At 36.9% G+C, this 18460-nt stretch overlaps 1 protein-coding gene across 3 annotated transcripts; it reads left to right on the plus strand.

Moving 5' to 3' along the window:
* The first annotated feature begins 3862 nt into the window (after positions 1–3862).
* Positions 3863–16911, plus strand: LOC141794889 (calpain-1 catalytic subunit-like). 3 transcript variants are annotated; one of them, XM_074675500.1, is made up of 21 exons: positions 3863–4099; positions 6545–6614; positions 6725–6843; positions 9207–9340; positions 9418–9586; positions 9673–9756; positions 9844–9929; positions 10015–10089; positions 10256–10416; positions 11324–11493; positions 11597–11608; positions 11720–11931; positions 13499–13539; positions 13893–13960; positions 14047–14104; positions 14191–14255; positions 14337–14405; positions 14482–14560; positions 16475–16591; positions 16693–16751; positions 16837–16911. In XM_074675500.1, exons 1-21 carry the CDS (start codon positions 3863–3865, stop codon positions 16858–16860), a joined length of 2109 nt encoding a protein of 702 aa, XP_074531601.1. In that variant the 3' UTR covers positions 16861–16911. The 3 variants fall into 3 exon arrangements, with proteins under 3 accessions (XP_074531601.1, XP_074531602.1, XP_074531600.1); XM_074675501.1 differs by having other exon boundaries at positions 13896–13960; XM_074675499.1 differs by having other exon boundaries at positions 13499–13535; positions 13883–13960.
* Positions 16912–18460: the final 1549 nt, after the last annotated feature.

The following is an 18460-nucleotide window of genomic DNA, read 5'->3' on the forward strand; positions in this document are numbered from 1 at the left end:
TTATTTATTCATTCATTCATTTATTTATTATAATAAATTATTATTATTAATAATGATGACAATACTACAACTACTACTACTATGAATAATAATAATAATAATAATAATAATAATAATAATAATAATAATAAAATTAATAATTATATTATTATTATTAATAATAATAATAATAATAATAATAATAATTATTATTATTATTATTATTATTATTGTTATTTATCTTTTGCTATTAATTGTTTTTTTGTTGTTCTTAGTGTTTTTATTCTCTTTTAACACATTTTTTATTTCTATTTTTATTTATTTTATTTTATTTTATTTCTTTAAAAACTTGCTTTTATTTGATTGTGTTTTAAGACTGTGCAGCACTTTGGTTAACCTTGGTTGTTTTTAAATGTGCTATATAAATAAACCTGATGGATTGATTGATTCATTATTATTATCTTTATTATTATTATTTTCTATAAATATTCTATAATTGTCAATATTTTTATAAATTTAATATTATATCTCAACTTTTTCATAAATTCAATTTTAAGGAGTGTATAGCTTGTATTTCTGTATTGTATAAGTAATGTCACATGGTTTCTTTGTTTATTGTTAGTACCAAATTCCTTGTATGTGCAAATGTACTCTGCAATAAAACCTGATTCTGATTCTGCGCACAAAGAAACTGTTTGCACAGGTAAGGCCACTGTGGTTGTTAACTGTGTCAAACAACAGAAAGCATTGTAACATAAGCTGCTGAAAAGCTGATAAAACATCATAACAATAAAAGTTAATGATAAGCTTGTACGTGTTGGTCAAAACAAAACTCCATCTTTGGTATGTCTCCTGTAAACTGAATCAAAAGGGTGTGACCTGAAGGATGACTCATTACACAGATTTCAAAGAGGTCAAAGGTCAACAACACACACACATTTGTGAAATCAGAGACAGAGGATGTAGTTATTCTTTATTTGGTTGTAATACAGTCCAGAGAAGTTGTGACTATGAACTATTTTTCTGTATGTATAATTCACGCATACCCAGGAGACAGGGTGAATGGCCCTTACTGAAATCTGTCAGCAGAGGGAGCTCTACAAAATTTGACTCACACTCTAACTCTTTTAGAGCATTAAATCACCTCTCTGATAGATAGTTTGAATGTTTTATTAGAAGCGAGAGAGCCACATTTAATCTTTCTGAATATTTTACAGCTTATTAATTCATCCACTCATGTAGACTTTAAAGTGATGCTGCACTGAGGCAAACGTCTACTTATGAAAATGATCGCTAGTGTCTGATGATTGTTTCTGCAGACATATCATGCATGATTAATCATGTATAAAGGCATTAATGTACTTATCAATATTAAAGTCCTTATAAAACTGGTTCATACAAAGAAAGAAACATGAGTCATGATGGACGCTTTGTAATGGCTCGTATGTCTTTAATAGCTCAGTGGATGCTCTTATGATCAACCACCGGCTACTGAATGTTAATTTGCTGTCAGCTAACTCCCTCAGAAAATCAATGAGAAATGAAAAAATGTTCATTAAATTTGGGTTTTCTGCTTTAAGAACCACAAAATCTGATTTTTTTATCAAACATATTCAACAGCTTGCGTCCTCTTCTTCTGCATGTCCCTCATGAATAATTACACCTTTAACTTACAAAAGGAGAGCTCAGGTAAAACGATGCTCTGTCATATTCTCTCTGTAGAAATCTACAAAAATAGAATATTTTAGTGTCAACCAAAGAATCAACTGCTGTTCTGGGTTATCCACTTGTGCAAACATAAGATAAAATGTGTGACATATATGTGTGAAACTGTGAGGCAAAGGGAAAATCATATTGATGCAGGGAGAACAACAAAAATTTGCAAGAAAAAAATAAAGTTAAAGCAATGTAAACAAGAAAACCACAATAAATTTATACAGGCTAGATAACATTCGTTAGGTTCACATCACATGAAGAAAGATAAAAAGGAAACAAAAAAATAAAGTTCATGCTATAAATGATGAATAACATTCATCAAAAATATCCAAGCAGTCAGATTTAATTTAATTTAATTTAATTTAATTTAATTTAATTTAATTTAATTTAATTTAATTTAATTTAATAACAATTCAATTTAATTCAATGTTATTTTATTTTATTCAATGTAATTTGATTAAGTTTAATTTAATTGTATTGAATTTAATGTAATGTAATTTGATTTAATTCAATCTAATTGTATAACTTAATTCAGTTTAATGTTATTTAATTCAATTTAATGTCATTTAATTCAACTTAATTTGATTCAGTTTAATTCAATTGTATTTAATACAATTTAATGTTAATTAATTTAATTTAATTTATTTTAATTTTATAATTGAATTCAATTCAATTTAATTTGATTTAATTTAAAAACAATTCAATTTAAATTAAATTTAATTTTACTACTTAATTTAATTCAATTTAATGTATTTTATTTTATTTTATTTTATTCATTTTTTTTGTATTTTATTTATTATTTTAGCCAATTATTTCTGTATTAAATTTTTGGAAATAGGGCCCATTAGTCTGTCCGTCCCACAGACCATCAGAGAAATCTCACAAAATGAGTGTTAGACATTCACCTTTGTTGCTCCTCACCTGTATAATACCCTACCTGACCATGTGAGGGCGCCACAGACCACTCATTCCTTAAAAACAATCTTAAACACAAACCCATCTTTCCTAGTCAAATGTGTTATTTTGTTTTTAAATGCCTTAAATACAGCTTCTGTTCTTAGCTCTCCTTTATTCACATTTTTTTACTAAACCACAGATAAAACCCAAATGCAAGATTCTAGAGGCATTATTAATCAAATCTATCATGAAATTATATATTTCTTAAAAAAAATCAATGAAGGTTAGTGTCTCAAGAAGAGATAGAGGAGTTACATCATCTTTGGAAACAAACAGGATTTAGAAAATCTGCTGAATTCAAAGGATTGTTTTTAAATGAGATATGCTTTCATTTCTATTGCTTTGTCCATTTGAGATTATTAATCTGAGATTAGATTCTTATTCATGGCTTTTTTTTTTGTTACCAAAGTGCACCAGCAGCTAAAGCAGTTGCCCCTGTGAGGCAACGTAAACACGGGTGGATCACAACCATTCACAAGCTGCTGCTGACTCCTCATTAAATATGAATGTGTGCTGCACAGGTGAGACTCACTAAACACTGGACGTGAGAGCAAACAGTCTGTATCAAACCACAACAGGAGAAGCTCTCCTGTTCTCAGCGTGGAGGATGTAGCTGCAGGAAAAGGATGTAAGATCACACACCAGAGCAAAATGCAAATGCCACACACACATGAGATTTGCAGTGACATCTGTATCCCAGTGTTTTTTTATGTTATGCTTCAATTCATGTGTGTAAGCTTGTCTTTCCCAACCCTCAGCTGTGTGTGTGCTGCGTGCATGCAAACATGACAAATAAACCTTAAATCAACTTTGCTCTGTTTCCATTTTCAACACTTTATTTTAAAATCTTCAGAGTTGAATTAGAACAGACAGGTTGTTTCTGTTTCCTGCTTTTTTTTGAGAGAGGGAGACGAGATCTGGCCTTCACAGCCCACCCTCACAACAACACATAAAACCACAACGAGGTAATGATATTGGTGTTTCAGGTTACCCTGTAGGTGTGTCTCTGTTTGTTTCAGCTGTGGTCAAAGCGTCTCATTGAAGATTTGCTTAGCAGCTCCCTGCTCTGTAACCTCACCTGTCCGCTGGAGGCTCCTCCCCCTTTGATCCCACCCTGTCTCTTTCACCTGTCGCAGCTATAAAGGAGAGCAGGGCAGGACGCCATCATCCCAAAGCTGCTCAGAGGGAGAAACCGCTCTTTAAATACACAATGACGTCCACGGCAGGTCGTCTGGCCCATCAGCAGAGGAGGCAGCAGGGCATCGGCACCAAGCAGCACGCCGTGAAGTTCTCCCAGCAGGATTATGAGAGTCTGAAGCAGCAGAGTCTGAAGACTGGGACTCTCTTTGAGGATCCCTGCTTCCCGGCTGAGAGGAAGTCTCTGGGCTACAAAGAGCTGGGACCGTACTCGCCCAAGACCAAGGAAGTTGTTTGGAAAAGGCCCAAAGTAAGACACACAGCAATGCAAACATGAGATGACAATTTGTTCAGGAATATTTTCCAAACCTGAAGCCAGACAGACACGTCAGCTGCATCTGTGTCGTGTTTTTATTTGTGGAAGCAGAAGAGAAGATGGTGCAAGCAGAAGAAGCAAAGTGTGGTTGTGAAAAACTTTTTTAATGCATTTAGTTTTGATCAGAAAGGTTAAACTTTTCTGGATCATTAGGATGTGTTTACTTTAATAACTACAGCACATCAGTCTGCCAGGGTTGCTTGTGCAGCTGTGTGCAGGCAACAAAAGTCATTTGGATTTTGGGTATTGATGGTATCTTCAGGCTAAAACTTCGAGCCTTTCCTCTTCCCTTCATTTAAATTCTTTGTGAATATGTTCGACAGACAAAAGCAGGAGGTCAAAGTATTTCAGCTCTTCATCTACTTTAATGAACTCTCTTCACAGAACTTGGAAGAAAATGCATGATTTGTTGGAAAAAGCCATACGTGCCTGAAGTATGTCAGTGTATTAAAGTTGTATGAGGCTTTGGTTGACAGTAAAGAGAGAAGCAACATGAGGAGACACTTCACTGTAATTTCATCCCAGAAACTAACCCCCTTTACCTTCAGACCTGCCTTAATCCTTGGTGGCATAGATTCAACAAGGTCCTGGAAACCTTCCTCAGAGAGTTTGGTCCATATTGACATGACAGCATCACACAGTTGCTGCAGATTTGTGGTCTGAACATCCATGATGAGAATCTCCCGTTCCACCACATCCCAAAGGAGCTCTATTGGATTGAGATCTGGGGACTGTGGAGGACATTTGAGTACAGGGAACTCATTGTCATGTTGAAGAAAGCAGTCTGAGATGTTTCCAGCTTTATGACATGGAGCGTTATCCTGCTGGAAGTAGCCATCAGAAGATGGGTACACTGTGCTCATAGAGGGATGGACATGGTCAGCAACAATACTTAGAAAGTCTGTGGGCTTTTTTTTTCTTTTTCTTTTCTTTTTTCATTTTTTCTTCTTTTTTTTTCTTTTTCTTTTTTCCTTCCTTTCTTTCTTTTTTCTTTTTTTCTCTATTTTTCCTTTTTTTTTTCTTTCTTCTTTTTTTTCCTTTTTTTCCGTTTTTCTTTTTTCCTTTCTTCCTTTCTTTTTTCTCTTTTTCCTTTTTTCTTTTTTCCTTTTCATTTTTCCCTTTTTTTCTTTTTTCTTTCTTTTTCTTTTTTCTCTTTTTTTCTTTTTTTTCCTTTTCTTCTTTTTTCCTTTTTTCCTTTTTTTCCTCTTTTTTCTTTTTTTCCTTTTTTTCTTTTTTCTTTCTTTTTTCTTTTTTCTTTTTTTTCTTTCTTTTTTCTTTCTTTTCCTTTTTCTTCTTTTTTCTTTTTTTCCTCTTTTTTCTTTTTTCCTTTTTTTTTCTTTCTTTCTTTTTCCTTTTTGTTTCTGTGGACTTTAAACCAGGCTCAGTTGGTACTAAGGGGCCCAAAGTGAGCCAAGAAAATATCCCCCACACCATTACACCAGCAGCAGCAGCCTGAACCGTTGATACAAGGCAGGATGGATCCATGCTTTCATGTTGTTGAGGCCAAATTCTGACCCTACCATCTGAATGTGGAGCAGAAATCCAGACTCATCAGACCAGGCAACGTTTCTCCAATCTTCTATTGTCCAGTTTTGGTGTTGCTGTGTGAATTGTAGCCTCAGTTTCCTGTTCTTAGCTGACAGGAGGGTCACCCGGTGTGGTCTTCTGCTGCTGTAGCCCATCTGCCTCAAGGTTGGACGTGTTGTGTGTTCAGAGATGCTCTTCTGCAGACCTCGGTTGTAACCAGTGGTTATTTGAGTTACTGTTGCCTTTCTATCAGCTCCAACCAGTCTGTCCATTCTCCTCTGACCTCTGGCATCAACAAGGCATTTTGTCCCACAGAACTGCTGCTCACTGGATATTTTCTCTTTTTGGGACCATTCTCTGTAAACCCTAGAGATGGTTGTGGGTTAAAATCCCAGTAGATCAGCAGTTTCTGAAATACTCAGACCAACAACCATGTCACGTTCAAAGTCCCTTTGATCACCTTTCTTCCCCGGAAAGAGGGCCTTTGGTTCCTCTGCGTCCTCAGCTTGGAACCAGCTGCAGAACAACTTGAAGCTTAAGGAGCTGGTTCCTGAAATGTTTCTAAATCTAAAATGAAAGACATGAAGTTGGGCTCTATGAGATGCCAGTGTTTTAGCTCTGCTGTTTAAACAAAAACGTGATTTTAATCCATCGTCATGTGTTTTGTTGACTGCGCTTTGTCTCTTTTTGTGTTTCCTGTCTGTACCTTTGTGTTTTTGTTGCTGACTGTCTCGGCCAGGTCCCCTTGAAAAAGAGGTTATAATCTCAGTGGGACCAACCTGGTTAGATAAAGGTTGAATAGATACTACCTCAGATTTCACCTCTTTGTTTTGTGTCCTCTTTGCTCTGTAGGACCTCTGCTCAAACCCAAAGTTCATCGATGATGGAGCCACGAGGACGGACATTGTCCAAGGAGCTCTGGGTGAGCAAAGAGCAGAATCACTTCAAGGCTTTTCAGGAAGATGATTGGATGAGAGACCCCATAGAGTGAGTACATCATGTTCACATCATGTATCTGCTTCACCTGTGCAGGTGACTGCTGGCTCCTGGCTGCGATAGCCTCCCTGACCATGGACCAGCGGATCCTGGCTCGCGTTGTTCCTCCTGGACAGAGTTTTACTGAAGACTACGCTGGGATTTTTCACTTCCAGGTTAGACTTTTAAACTCTCTTTTGCACTCTTGTTTATGTGCTGTTCAACCAAAGAGTTATACGTCATTAAATGAAAGTTTGCTTTCAAATGAAAGTCCAACAAAAAGATAAAAGAAAGATTTCTGGGGCTAGCATCAACACCAAAAAATGTCTACTAATGTTTTTTTTTTTAAATGAAACTGTTGAACCTCTTTACTTTCTTTTTACCAACATAAATCCCACTGAGAAACAGTCAAATGAGCCAAATCAAGCTCAGTCTGTTCTTCAGAAAAGCAGAAAAAAAACTTTACCACCACCAACATGAAATAGATTTTCTCCTACTTTAATTATAATTTTCAAGAAGTGACGATTCACCTTCATACAGAAGCGTTTTGTCGCCTCCTCAGTCACAGTCACAAAAAATCAGACACATGACAGGCAAAATGTTTTCTAAATTAAGTAAAACTCTGATTTTTCTCCTCATTATAACATCAAAGTCATGATATAGTATAGCCCTTAAGTTTATTACCAGATCATATTTTCTACCTGCTTTCATTGTCCAATCAGAACCACAGATATAATATTTACATAAAAGTCAGCACCACCTGAAATATGTGCACATACTTCAATAATCTTGTGTTATTATCTGTTGCTCATGGATCAAAGGCAGAGGCATGGTTTGTTGTTCAGGTGTGAGATGAGTTGTCGCAGAGCCTTTATTTCTACAGGGCTACATACAGGGTAGTGTTGAATATGAAGGTAAATATAAAGATTTTTAGCTAATTACAACATGTCCTTGTTGATCAAGTTGTCTGTTACGCCAGGTTTTGATCTCTGTTGCGAAAAGTACCTAAAAGTCTGCCTCGGTGCAGGATCTGCAGACTTTCATTCCCAGAGAGGATTCAGACCAGAGCAAACGAATGCAGGCCTTGACTCTGCTTGTTTTTAAATCCCTCCTTAAGACCTTTTCCCCCTGGCCTTTGAAACACAGTAGCTGGCGATTGTATTATTATTAATGATATATATTTTTTAAATTTTGTTTTGATTGCTTCTTCTGTGTTTTTTTTTAAATTAATTTTAATTTGTTGTATGTCTTTGAAATTGTTCCTTGTCTTTGAAAATTCATTTGACTTATGTTTTATGTCTATTCTTATATCTCGTATTTTGTTTATTCTCCTGTACAGCGCTTTGTTTCAACTATGGTTTTTTTTTTTTTTTTGAAGTTCTTAACAAATAAAGTTGGATTGGATTGGACTAGATTGGATAGGATACCCCTGAACTGCTCACAATGTACGTGGCTTGAGACAAAAGTGTCTGCAAAGTAAAATTGTAAATCTTTTATTTTTATTTATTCATTTATTTATTATTCTGTTTTATTTTTGTTTTTATTTTTTATTTATTATTTTATTTTATTTTATTTTATTATTATTATTATTTTTTTTTTTTTTGGGGGGGGGGGGGGGGGGTGATGTAAAAAATCAGCTGAAAACTTGTTCAAACAATTTGTTGAATGTTTTTTAAATGTGTAGTTTCTGTTTCTGTTGGTAGCGTAGATTTTCTTTTAACTTTTTTTTTTTTTTTACCAATTAAAGAATTAGTCCCATTAAACTGTCAAATGGTGTACTCACAAAAACTTGACAAGGATTAAATAATTTGTCTTTCTAGAAGTAATTTGCCGATGAAATACGTTATTTGTTATTAAATATCATCTCAAAGTAAATTTAAAACATTTCATTTTTATTTCAAATCATTTCACATTTCATTTTTTACAGTTTAGTAGACTAATAAAATCAAATTCAGATCAACTTTTTTGCACAATATTTGATTTTTTTTTCTATTCATTAATAACCAAAAATGGTTACATTAATTGACATTTATCAGTTCCACGTCTTTCACCTTTGGACAGAATAGAAACATTTGTGTTGGTTTTTGCAGCCAACAACAGACCAGTCTGACTTTAACCTTTGACATCTTTACTCAAAGCAAAACGACTGCATCATTGGAGGGATGTGATTGGCTCGTGGAGTGGAAGAGGTTTTCATGCAAATCACCACAGGAGCCAACTCATATTACCCTGAGGCTGGGCTCAAACTGTCACATCACTCCTGTGTGTCGGCATTTTTAGAGTAATAATAAACAAGAATAAACCTGGGAGTCCCACCTATAAAGAAACTTGCACATCAAAGATGAAAACATCGACTAAATGCTTCTTGATGTGCGTGTTCACACTCTTACAAACTTCTCCTGCAGAAGTCAGTTCCCAGGTCAGGAAGGCCGGAGACGCCTCTGTTTGGTCAAGCTCATGTTTTAATCCATGATGAGTGAACGTATGAGGCAGCTCAGAAAACATGTTTGATGATGAGTTTCTTCATGTCCTTTTTTAGTTCTGGCAGTTTGGAGAGTGGGTGGACGTGGTGATAGACGATCGTTTACCCACCAAAGACGACAAGCTGCTGTTTGTCCACTCGGCAGAGGGCTCTGAGTTCTGGAGCGCTCTGCTGGAGAAGGCCTACGCTAAGTAAAGACTTTACATCTTTCTATCATTCACACAGTTAAACAGATGAAATGTGAAATATCAAGTCTTATCTGTGACAGGGTTTGCGGCTGCTACGAGGCCCTGATCGGAGGAAACAGCATCGAGGGTTTCGAGGATTTCACCGGAGGAATCGCTGAAGTCTACGACTTGGACAGAGCTCCACCCAAACTCTTCCAAATCATCCAGAGGGCGCTGAAGCTTGGTTCACTGCTGGGCTGCTCCATCAGTGTAAGGCTTATTTTCACACTGACAGGCAAACACACACCAACAGCAGCACAGATCTGCAGAATTCAACGTTCGTTCTGTGTTTTCAGATCAGCAGTGCCTTCCAATCAGAGGCTCTGACGTATCGGAAACTCGTCAAAGGACACGCTTACTCCGTCACTGGTGTTGTGCAGGTGATGCCTCATCCTAACTCCTGGTATTTTGCTTTAATTGTGGTTTAACGCAAATCCAGATGTGAATCGTCTCTTTCTGTCTCTCAGGTTCATTCCAATGGCGAGCTGGTTCAGCTGGTTCGGGTCAGAAATCCCTGGGGGGAGGTGGAGTGGACCGGACCCTGGAGTGATGAGTAAATCCTAAGAAGGTCCCTCTATCATCTGCATACAGCATGATTTCCATGAATAAGAATGTTTTTATGTTTCAATCACCAATAGATCCAGTGAATGGGAAACCGTGAGTGAGGAGGAGAAATCCAAGTTGAACCACGTGGCTGAAGACGGAGAATTCTGGTAATTTGTCTGAAACGCTTCAAACTGATTTTACATGAAAATATTTTTATTTAATTGATTGATTATTTGATTTCCATGAACCCTTAAAGCAGCTTTGGGCTGAAGAGGCTAAAGACTTTAAAGAGTTGTACACACCCCTTACTGTCAGATGTGTCCCTTTCTACAGGATGTCCTTCACAGATTTCGTCCGGCAGTTCTCCACCCTTGAGATCTGTAACCTGACTCCAGACACTCTCGAGAGCAATGACGTGGGTCGCTGGAACCAGTACCAGTTTGAAGGCACATGGAGGGTCGGCTCCACAGCTGGAGGCTGCCGTAACAACCCGGGTAAGAACCGTACACTGTGAAGTGTAATTTGTTGACTTTACTTGAAAAACTTAGGAAACTGATTGATTGATTTCCAAGTGAAGTAGATCATTAATTTGAAGTTGTTAAAGCTGAAAAGAAGTGTGTTTGTACAACTCATGTCATGGTAGTAACCTTCAGTGTAGTTAACACAAAATAATTTGTTAGGTTAACTATAAAATGTGAGTTCAGATAGTAAGTTTTGATGTGATGCCGTTTTGTAACCGTGAGTGAGGAGGGAACACAGTGGATATAAGCTACTGCCATTCTTTGAGATGTTACACAGAGGCCACAGAGGGTGTCTGTGCTCTAAATGGCGCAAACCAGCTGTTTATGCTCCATGGCAACAACCAGCTGCCTTGTCTGTCTGACCCCTAACCCATTAACACATCTCATTTATTAGTATAAACACTGAACACACTGTAAAAAAAAACCTTGAGTACATGGGCCCATGCCATGTGGAGCACAGAGGGCTTGTCCGCGCAGATGAGCACAGATGGCCAGTTTGTGCAGTGGAGCACAGACATCCTATGCCTCCCCACAGTGCAACCTCTCAGTGTACAGCAGGGCCTCATACCCACAGTGTTTCCTCCTCACTCACGGTTACAAAACACCACCACAACAAAAAACGTTTTTGATGCAGGTTTGCCAGTTATGCCTGTGATGTTAACCTGCTAACCTGTTATATTACTTTCAACACTAGAAAGTTATATTAGTCAAGTATAAACAAGGAAAGTCAACAAATTAAGCAGACATTATGTTGCATTACAATCTTGCTTATTTTAAAAGTAAGGATTAAAATTATATTTTACAGTCTACGTGCTGCATGTCTGAGCGAAAACGCTGATGTTCTGAATGAGAGGATGATAAACTTTTTTCTGCGTTGCAGCTACTTTCTCATCCAACCCCCAGTTCGTGGTGCGTCTGGTGGACGTGGACGACGATCCACTGGATGATGAGGACGGCTGCACGTTCCTGGTGGGACTGATGCAGAAGGATGGACGCAAGCAGAAGAGGTTTCGCCGTGACCTTGAGACCATCGGCTTTGCTATCTATAAGGTGTTTCAGAAAGAACGACCTTCTTCAAACTCAGCTCTGTTTCTGTTTTTTTTTTACAAATGTCTTTTTTTCTTTAACACCTTTTTTTTTTCCCTCTGCACAGGTCCCAGATGAGGTCAGTATTATTCATCCTTAAAAGTAATCCATCCCCCAAAACCTACACTGAAATCCAAATAAGGGACTGAATGTTTGATTTTTATGAGTGTCTCTTTATTTCTGTCTTCAGCTGAAGGGCCGCAGCAATGTCCACCTCGGACCAGAAATCCTGCTGCGTCAGCTCGCTGTGGCCAGAAGCAAAAACTTCATCAACACACGAGAAGTGTGCAACCGCTTTAACCTTCCCCCAGGAGAATACGCCATCATTCCCTCCACCTTCGATCCTCACAGGAAGGGCAGCTTCATCCTCAGGGTGTTCACAGAGAAACAGGCTGCAACCAGGTAACTGTAATCCAGGATCAGGGCTGCATTTCCACCTTAAGTACCCAGAACTGTAAGTACCAGTACTATTTTTCAAGCTGTAAAAATGTTCCTCTAAGGCATTCTTGTTAATGTGAATTCTTAAAATCATGGAACATTGTTAAGTTCTCTAAGATCTAAAAAGTCCCCACATTTTAAGAGTCCTCACATCTTTAAAGACCTTTATCCAAGATTCAGACCTGACCTTCTAACAATTCCCAAAAAGGTCCCATTAAAGAAAGGAATAGAATAAAATAGAACAGATTATAATTTATTTGTTTATTTATTTATTTATTATTGATTTATTTTTGTTGTTATTTTTTAAATTGTATTTATTCTTTAAACATTGTTATCTTTTATTATTATTTTAAAAGTTTTTTTTATTATTTTTGAATAAATATATATAGTTATTTTATTATTATTATTATTATTATTATTATTATTATTATTATTATTATTATTATTATTATTATTATTATTATTTAATATTTTTTTATGGAAATCTTTTTACACCCACTCGGTGTTTTAGTCAAAATATCTGCTTTTGAGGGAATCAGAGTTTTCTTCAGCTCGCCAACATCTACCAATGGTTTTAGGGTGTCAAGAAAAGTTAGTCCACTGGTGGGTTTGGAGTCAAATTCATAAAATTCTAAATTCATTTCTAATATACCTGGACTTCACCTGGACTTACCTGGGCACAGGAACCTTCTTCCAGGCTCTTACTGAATAACTGCATTTTGTTTTCGATAGTAGTCACTGAAAGTAACTCTTAGGTTGGACTTTCTTTGTAAATTTATTGAGACATTTTTTCTGGTCTAACCCTGGTAGAAGCCGAAAACATATTGGTCGAAAACTGCTCCCCCTGGTGGCCGGCTGCAGTATTGGTCAAAAATCCATCTCCCCAGTCATTCCAGATGGGCTGTGGTCAAAGTTTAAAAATAAAAACACCTGGTAGAAATGTTTCGCACATCCAATTGTTGTGGTGATTTGAAGATATTTTTTGGCAGCCTTGTATTCGGGTCCTCTTTTTTCTGAAAAGTTTTGTTTTCATTAGTTATACGAGGTTAAAAACAAGGCTTTACGTCACGTTAAACAATGATTGACAGCTGATGTTCTTAAGTATTTTGTTAAATATATCAGAAGGTAGAGTCAAGAATTGATTAAATTCAAGAGAGAAAAGAAAATATTATTTTTGTCTCCACTCAGTTTTAAATTGTTTGTGTGATCTGGCTAAAGTTAAGGGCATAATTTCCAAAGCATACAGGGAGTTTTTATCCACTACATCATTTGAACTACAGTGACCTTAACACATTTAGATTTTCTGGAGGGATAGATAGTTACTTCCTCTCAATCTCTGAGAGAAAAAGGCCAAACCTCCAACAATGAACACACCAAGTGAAGTAGGATGCAGCCTGTGTTATGGTGCCTTGGCGTTTGCTGCCATCTAGTGGACACAGTTCAGATTTAAGCTTCATAAAACTTACTTTAAGTCTTTATTTTTCTGTGCAGGGTGTGAATAAGCTTTTCTTTTTCTTCTCTTTTTCTAAAGTCCCCTGGAGGAGGATCTCAATGCTGACATAAAGGAGGTGAGTTTAGACACAGACAGTATGTGAAGTTAACTCCTGAGATTTGAGGGGGAATCTGTCTTTAATCTAAATTATTTCTTGTTGTTTTCAAATTGCTTCAGGCAGTAAACTCAGATTCATATATTCCTAACTACAAAGCCCCAGAGAGAAGTATTTAACACGACATGAAACTGAATGAAACTGTCACTGATGCCTCTTTCCACAGAAATCTCCCCGTGTCAGGAAAGCATCAGCTGAGAGAAAAGATGTACCAGTTTGAAGACCAAAAATATCTTTTTGGGCCTTTAATTCAAACTCATTTTCGAGCGACACAAAAGCTGATAATCTGTGTCTTTCCCTCACAACAGGGGGAGGAAGAAGAGGAGTTATCTGAGAGCGATGTGGATCCTCATTTTAAGCACCTCTTCCAGCAGATCGCTGGGAATGTGAGTGAAGCAGACGAGAGGTCAAATAGATGTGCTCATCTTTAAATCCTGGATCACTCATATCGCTGTGTGCATCTTTCACACAGGACAACGAAGTTTCAGTGTTTGAGCTGGTTAAGATTTTAAACAACGTCGTCGCTCATCGTGAGTTAATCGTTCACACATGAGTTAGCTTTAAGTCTCATTTACTTAAGGGTTAAACTTGATTATTTTTATCGTGTTTCTCTCAGGGTCGGATGTAAAGACGGACGGCTTCACCCTGGAGACATGTCGCCTCATCATCAGTCTGCTGGATGTATCCTTAAACCCTGAGGCTGGAGCTTTGTTACTTTTGCGAAATAGAGATTTAAATGTATAATACCTTTACCCTTTTAAGAAAGATGAAAGTGACAAACTGGGGCTGCTGGAGTTCCACCTGCTTTGGAGCAAAATCCAGAAATACCTGGTGAGTTGTGACTGACGTGGTTTGATGTAAACACCAGGAAGTGATCATGTAACTCGTGGCTTTGTGCGTCTTTTAGGATATCTTCAAGGCCTATGACTCGGACTACTCAGGCACCATGAGCTCCCATGAGATGAGAGGAGCTGCTATCGAAGCAGGTAACAGACTGAGATTTCTCACACAAACACAAACATGGGGCTCTTCTTCTGGCTTCAAAACATAACTGGTGCTCCCAGCCCAGCGTGGCTCCAAATCACTAGCCAGACTCTTCTCCTCTGTTGTTCCCAAATGGTGAATGAAATACCTAACTATATACGATCTGCAGAGTTCTTTGAAAAAAATATTATTGAAATAAAGACTTTTTATTTTTCTTACAGAGGGTATCGATGATTAAAGACACTGACACTAAATAAAATCATGTGTTAACATTCAAATGAACTAAATCTTCATCCCATCTGTCAATAAAGCCTGCCACCGCTCTGCATCTCTCTTTTTCCGTAAAAATCTTTGCTAACTGTCAAGAAGTTGCAGTAAGAATAACATCTAAATTGTTACTCATGTTTTAAAATAAGTATTTTTTGCAGTGAACAAATGCACATTGACTAAAAACTTAACAAAACATTGCCAAGAACCACCCAATTTAACTAGTGTGATGCAAAAAATATATCCTAAATAAGAGGTTACAGCAATATTTTTTGTGTGTTTTGTCAGATGGATTAATAAGCATCTTAATTTAAAAAAATAAATAAATAAATGAAATAATTTTTTGGCTATTTTTTTAAGGGTCAGGCTTTACAGGGTTAATAAAAATCCTTGATATGTTGCAAGACAAACTGAAAATGACGAGAAATGTTATTATCAATAATGAAATTCAAGTATTCTTTCAGGAAAAAATATTAAAATTACAAATACAAGTAAGTAATACAAATTTGTAACTTTTTATACTTTCAAAAAAGAAATTTTTGCATTTTTTTGAGAAATTTTGAAATTTTTCAAAAAAAATTTTTTTTTTAATTTTTGCATTTTTTTTAATTTCATTTTTTTTAATTTTGCAAATTTTTGAAATTTATTTTTCTTTGCTGGGTATTTATTAATTTTTTTTTTACTTTTTCAAAATTTTGCAAATTTAATATTCAACAAAAAATAAAAAATAAATAAATAAATAAAAATAAGGCACTGCATGGACAGTTTTATAATTTAAAGAAAAATCTCGTTTAGATAACATTTCACTGGATTTTAACTATTTATATAATTGTATACACTGTATAGTCTTTATTGTGAAGATAAAGTAAATTTTGTGGCCTCAGGAATGATTTAATCCAGGTGAGCTGGGGCCAAACGGCTCCTATGAAAGTAAAGGTTGCAGACCCCTGGTCATGAAGGGGAAAAAACACTTCCACCTGCAGCAGATAACTTGTAGCACTTTGTTGCACTAACTTTTTCTTTCTGTCTAAATTCATGCTTGTGTTGTACGTCACTTTAGATAAAAGCATCTGCTAAATGAAACTTTCTGCTACAGCTTAAAAGTTTTGAACAAAAAGTTGCGGTATTGGAATAAAAAAAAAAAAGTTGGATTAAACCAGTCAGGGTTTTTTTTTTTTAAGTAGGAGAGAAAGTTGGTGAAATCATCTTGTTATGGTTTGATTTAATCTGATCCTTTAATCCAGTGTGATTACTTTGGAGAACTGGTCCTGCAGATTTTTTTTTACTTTTTTTACTTTCTGTGAACGTCATACTTTCTGTTTTGGTATTTTCAGGACGTATCTGATCAGCTACTTTTTGTTGTTGTTGTTGTGTGTGTGTGAAACATGAAGCCTGTTACCCACAGACTGGAATAACCAGTCTGAGGACTTCCTCCCTCCACCTATAGATCTGTGCTCACCTCACTAAGGACAAAACAAGCAGGGGCGAGGCTGTGTAACTTCACTCTCCTATTATCTCTGCTCATATCTGACACGTTTTAAAAACTCTACCTCCCTCCTCAGGATCAGAAATAATCCCGTCTTTAAAACTCCCCGTCTGTACGAGTTACAGTGAGGATGAGTAACTCCGGGGTGTTTTTCCTTCCTCAGGTTTCCACATCAACAGCGAGGTCCTGCAGGCCATCATCAGTCGCTACGCCGACGCTCGGTATGCCATAGACTTCGACAGCTTCGTTGGCTGTCTCATTAAACTGGAAATGCTTTTCAGTGAGTGTCAGCAAACACATCGTCCCCTCAGAAAAGCTAACGTTGACTCACTGAGGATGTGAGTTCATAATCCTTTATCTTCTTCTCTCCCTCTCCATCAGGAATGTTTAAGGCTCTGGAGAAGGATGGTTCTGGAAAGATGGAGCTGGATTTGCAGCAGGTGTGTGAGACAGTAACACAATCTCTTTGTTAGTCTCTACTTCTGTTTTACGCTGCATGTTAAATAACTGTGCTTCCTCTTGCAGTGGCTGTGCCTGGCCATCATCTAACTCAGGAGACGAGACGAGGACACCTTTATGATGAAAACACATCCCTTTCATTACAAGAAAAAACTTGAATTTTACATTTAATATCAGTCTCCATGTTTGGTGGTGTTTCCTTTCAAAGAAAAATGTCTTTTCTTTGAGCACTGTAAGAATAAATCTATCACATAACTTTGTGTTTTCCTCTTTTACTCGTTGCAAAATCAAAGAATGGTTAATAAACAAACAAATGTAGACGAAGAAAGGTCATTCACCTTGAAATAAATATTTCCAAAACACATTTAAAGAATATTCGCGGTGCATTTGATTTTCATTCAGGTTTTTGCACCAAGGGGGATCATTTCTTTAACTTGTTTGGAGTTAATTTTTTACAGACAGGAAGTTGACTTTCTGTGCTGTACGGACAATGTCCTCCTCAAAATCTGTTTTGATTTAATTCAGTTCACTAAAGATTTGTTTTATTTATGAAGACATAGGCCAGGTTTGCTGCCCCCTATGGGCCAAGATCTGTAACTTTTAAGGATCTGTTCTGGAGGACATTTTTAAAGGGGCTCTAAGGATTTTCTAAGTGATCTTGAAAAAGACTCCCTTCTAGATATCTGCCTAAAACCAACATAACAGGTTACAGCTTATTTTAAAATGCTACTTCTTAGCTTCCTGATTGGGTCAAACATTGATTTATGCAAAGTCAAAGTTTCCATGACAACACCACGTCGGCTAATTAGTAATGAGAAGAGAGATCTGTGTTTTTCTCTGCTGAAAACGATTTCTGTGATTAATTTTGTAGTGATGGTGGACACTGGAGCCTAACTGTCAGACAGAAAAAGGACAGAAGAGCTGAAGAAAGAGAAACAGGAGAGAGATAGAGCACAAGCTAAAGGCTAAAAGGGCTAAACTGTTGATGATAATGTTAATTCCAACTACTAAATTACTCACAAACTGACAGTTTTTGCTTGTTGTCACATTAGCCTACAGATACATCGTAGCACCGGACTGCTAGTAGTGCTACACAAAGGCTTAAACACGATCTAAAGGCTAGAAGGGCTAAAGTGTTTATGATAATGTTGATTCCAACTTCCATGCAGCACCAGGATTTATTAGCATTCATATTACCAACATGTCTCACAGGATCCGGCTGAAAGAGCTACTTTTAAACACTACTAAACTACTGTATGAACTGACTTTTAGCTTTCTGTCACGTTAGCCTACAGTTATGTTGTAGCACCGGCTACTAACGCACAGTACAAACTCACAACATTAGCTTGTTGTCATGCTACAAACAATAGCGCTTCATAACTGTACTGATAAATACCTCATCTTGTTGCGTTGCATCTGGTAAAAAGTTGACTTGAACAAAAAAAATTTGTTCCAAAACAAACACACGCCTGATTAAAAGTCACATCTTTACGACAGTGTGTGTGAGACTCCAGGCCAGAAGGTGGCGCTGCAGTCACATTAAAACAGATCCTCCTGAGTTTAGTTTCTGCTCTGGGTCAGTGATTAAGAGTCTTTGGTGGTATCTGCCGGTCTTCCCCTGACCAGGTGTAGGTTTCTCTCTGGTTCCTTCAACTTCACGTTGGCTTCTCAGCAGCACAACACACATCTT

This window comes from Halichoeres trimaculatus, unplaced genomic scaffold (genome assembly GCF_033239565.1).
Source record: "Halichoeres trimaculatus isolate MK-OKI-2021-1 unplaced genomic scaffold, fHalTri1.1 fHalTri1_scaffold_8, whole genome shotgun sequence".
NCBI lineage: Eukaryota > Metazoa > Chordata > Actinopteri > Labriformes > Labridae > Halichoeres > Halichoeres trimaculatus.

Coding starts and splice junctions, on each gene's coding strand:
- LOC141794889 (XM_074675499.1), top strand. CDS start 3,863: ATGACGTCCACGGCAGGTCGTCTGGCCCATCAGCAGAGGAGGCAGCAG. Junction 11,932..13,498: donor GAGAAACAGGCTGCAACCAG/GTAACTGTAATC, acceptor CTTTTTCTAAAG/TCCCCTGGAGGAGGATCTCA. Junction 14,105..14,190: donor AAACAACGTCGTCGCTCATC/GTGAGTTAATCG, acceptor TGTTTCTCTCAG/GGTCGGATGTAAAGACGGAC.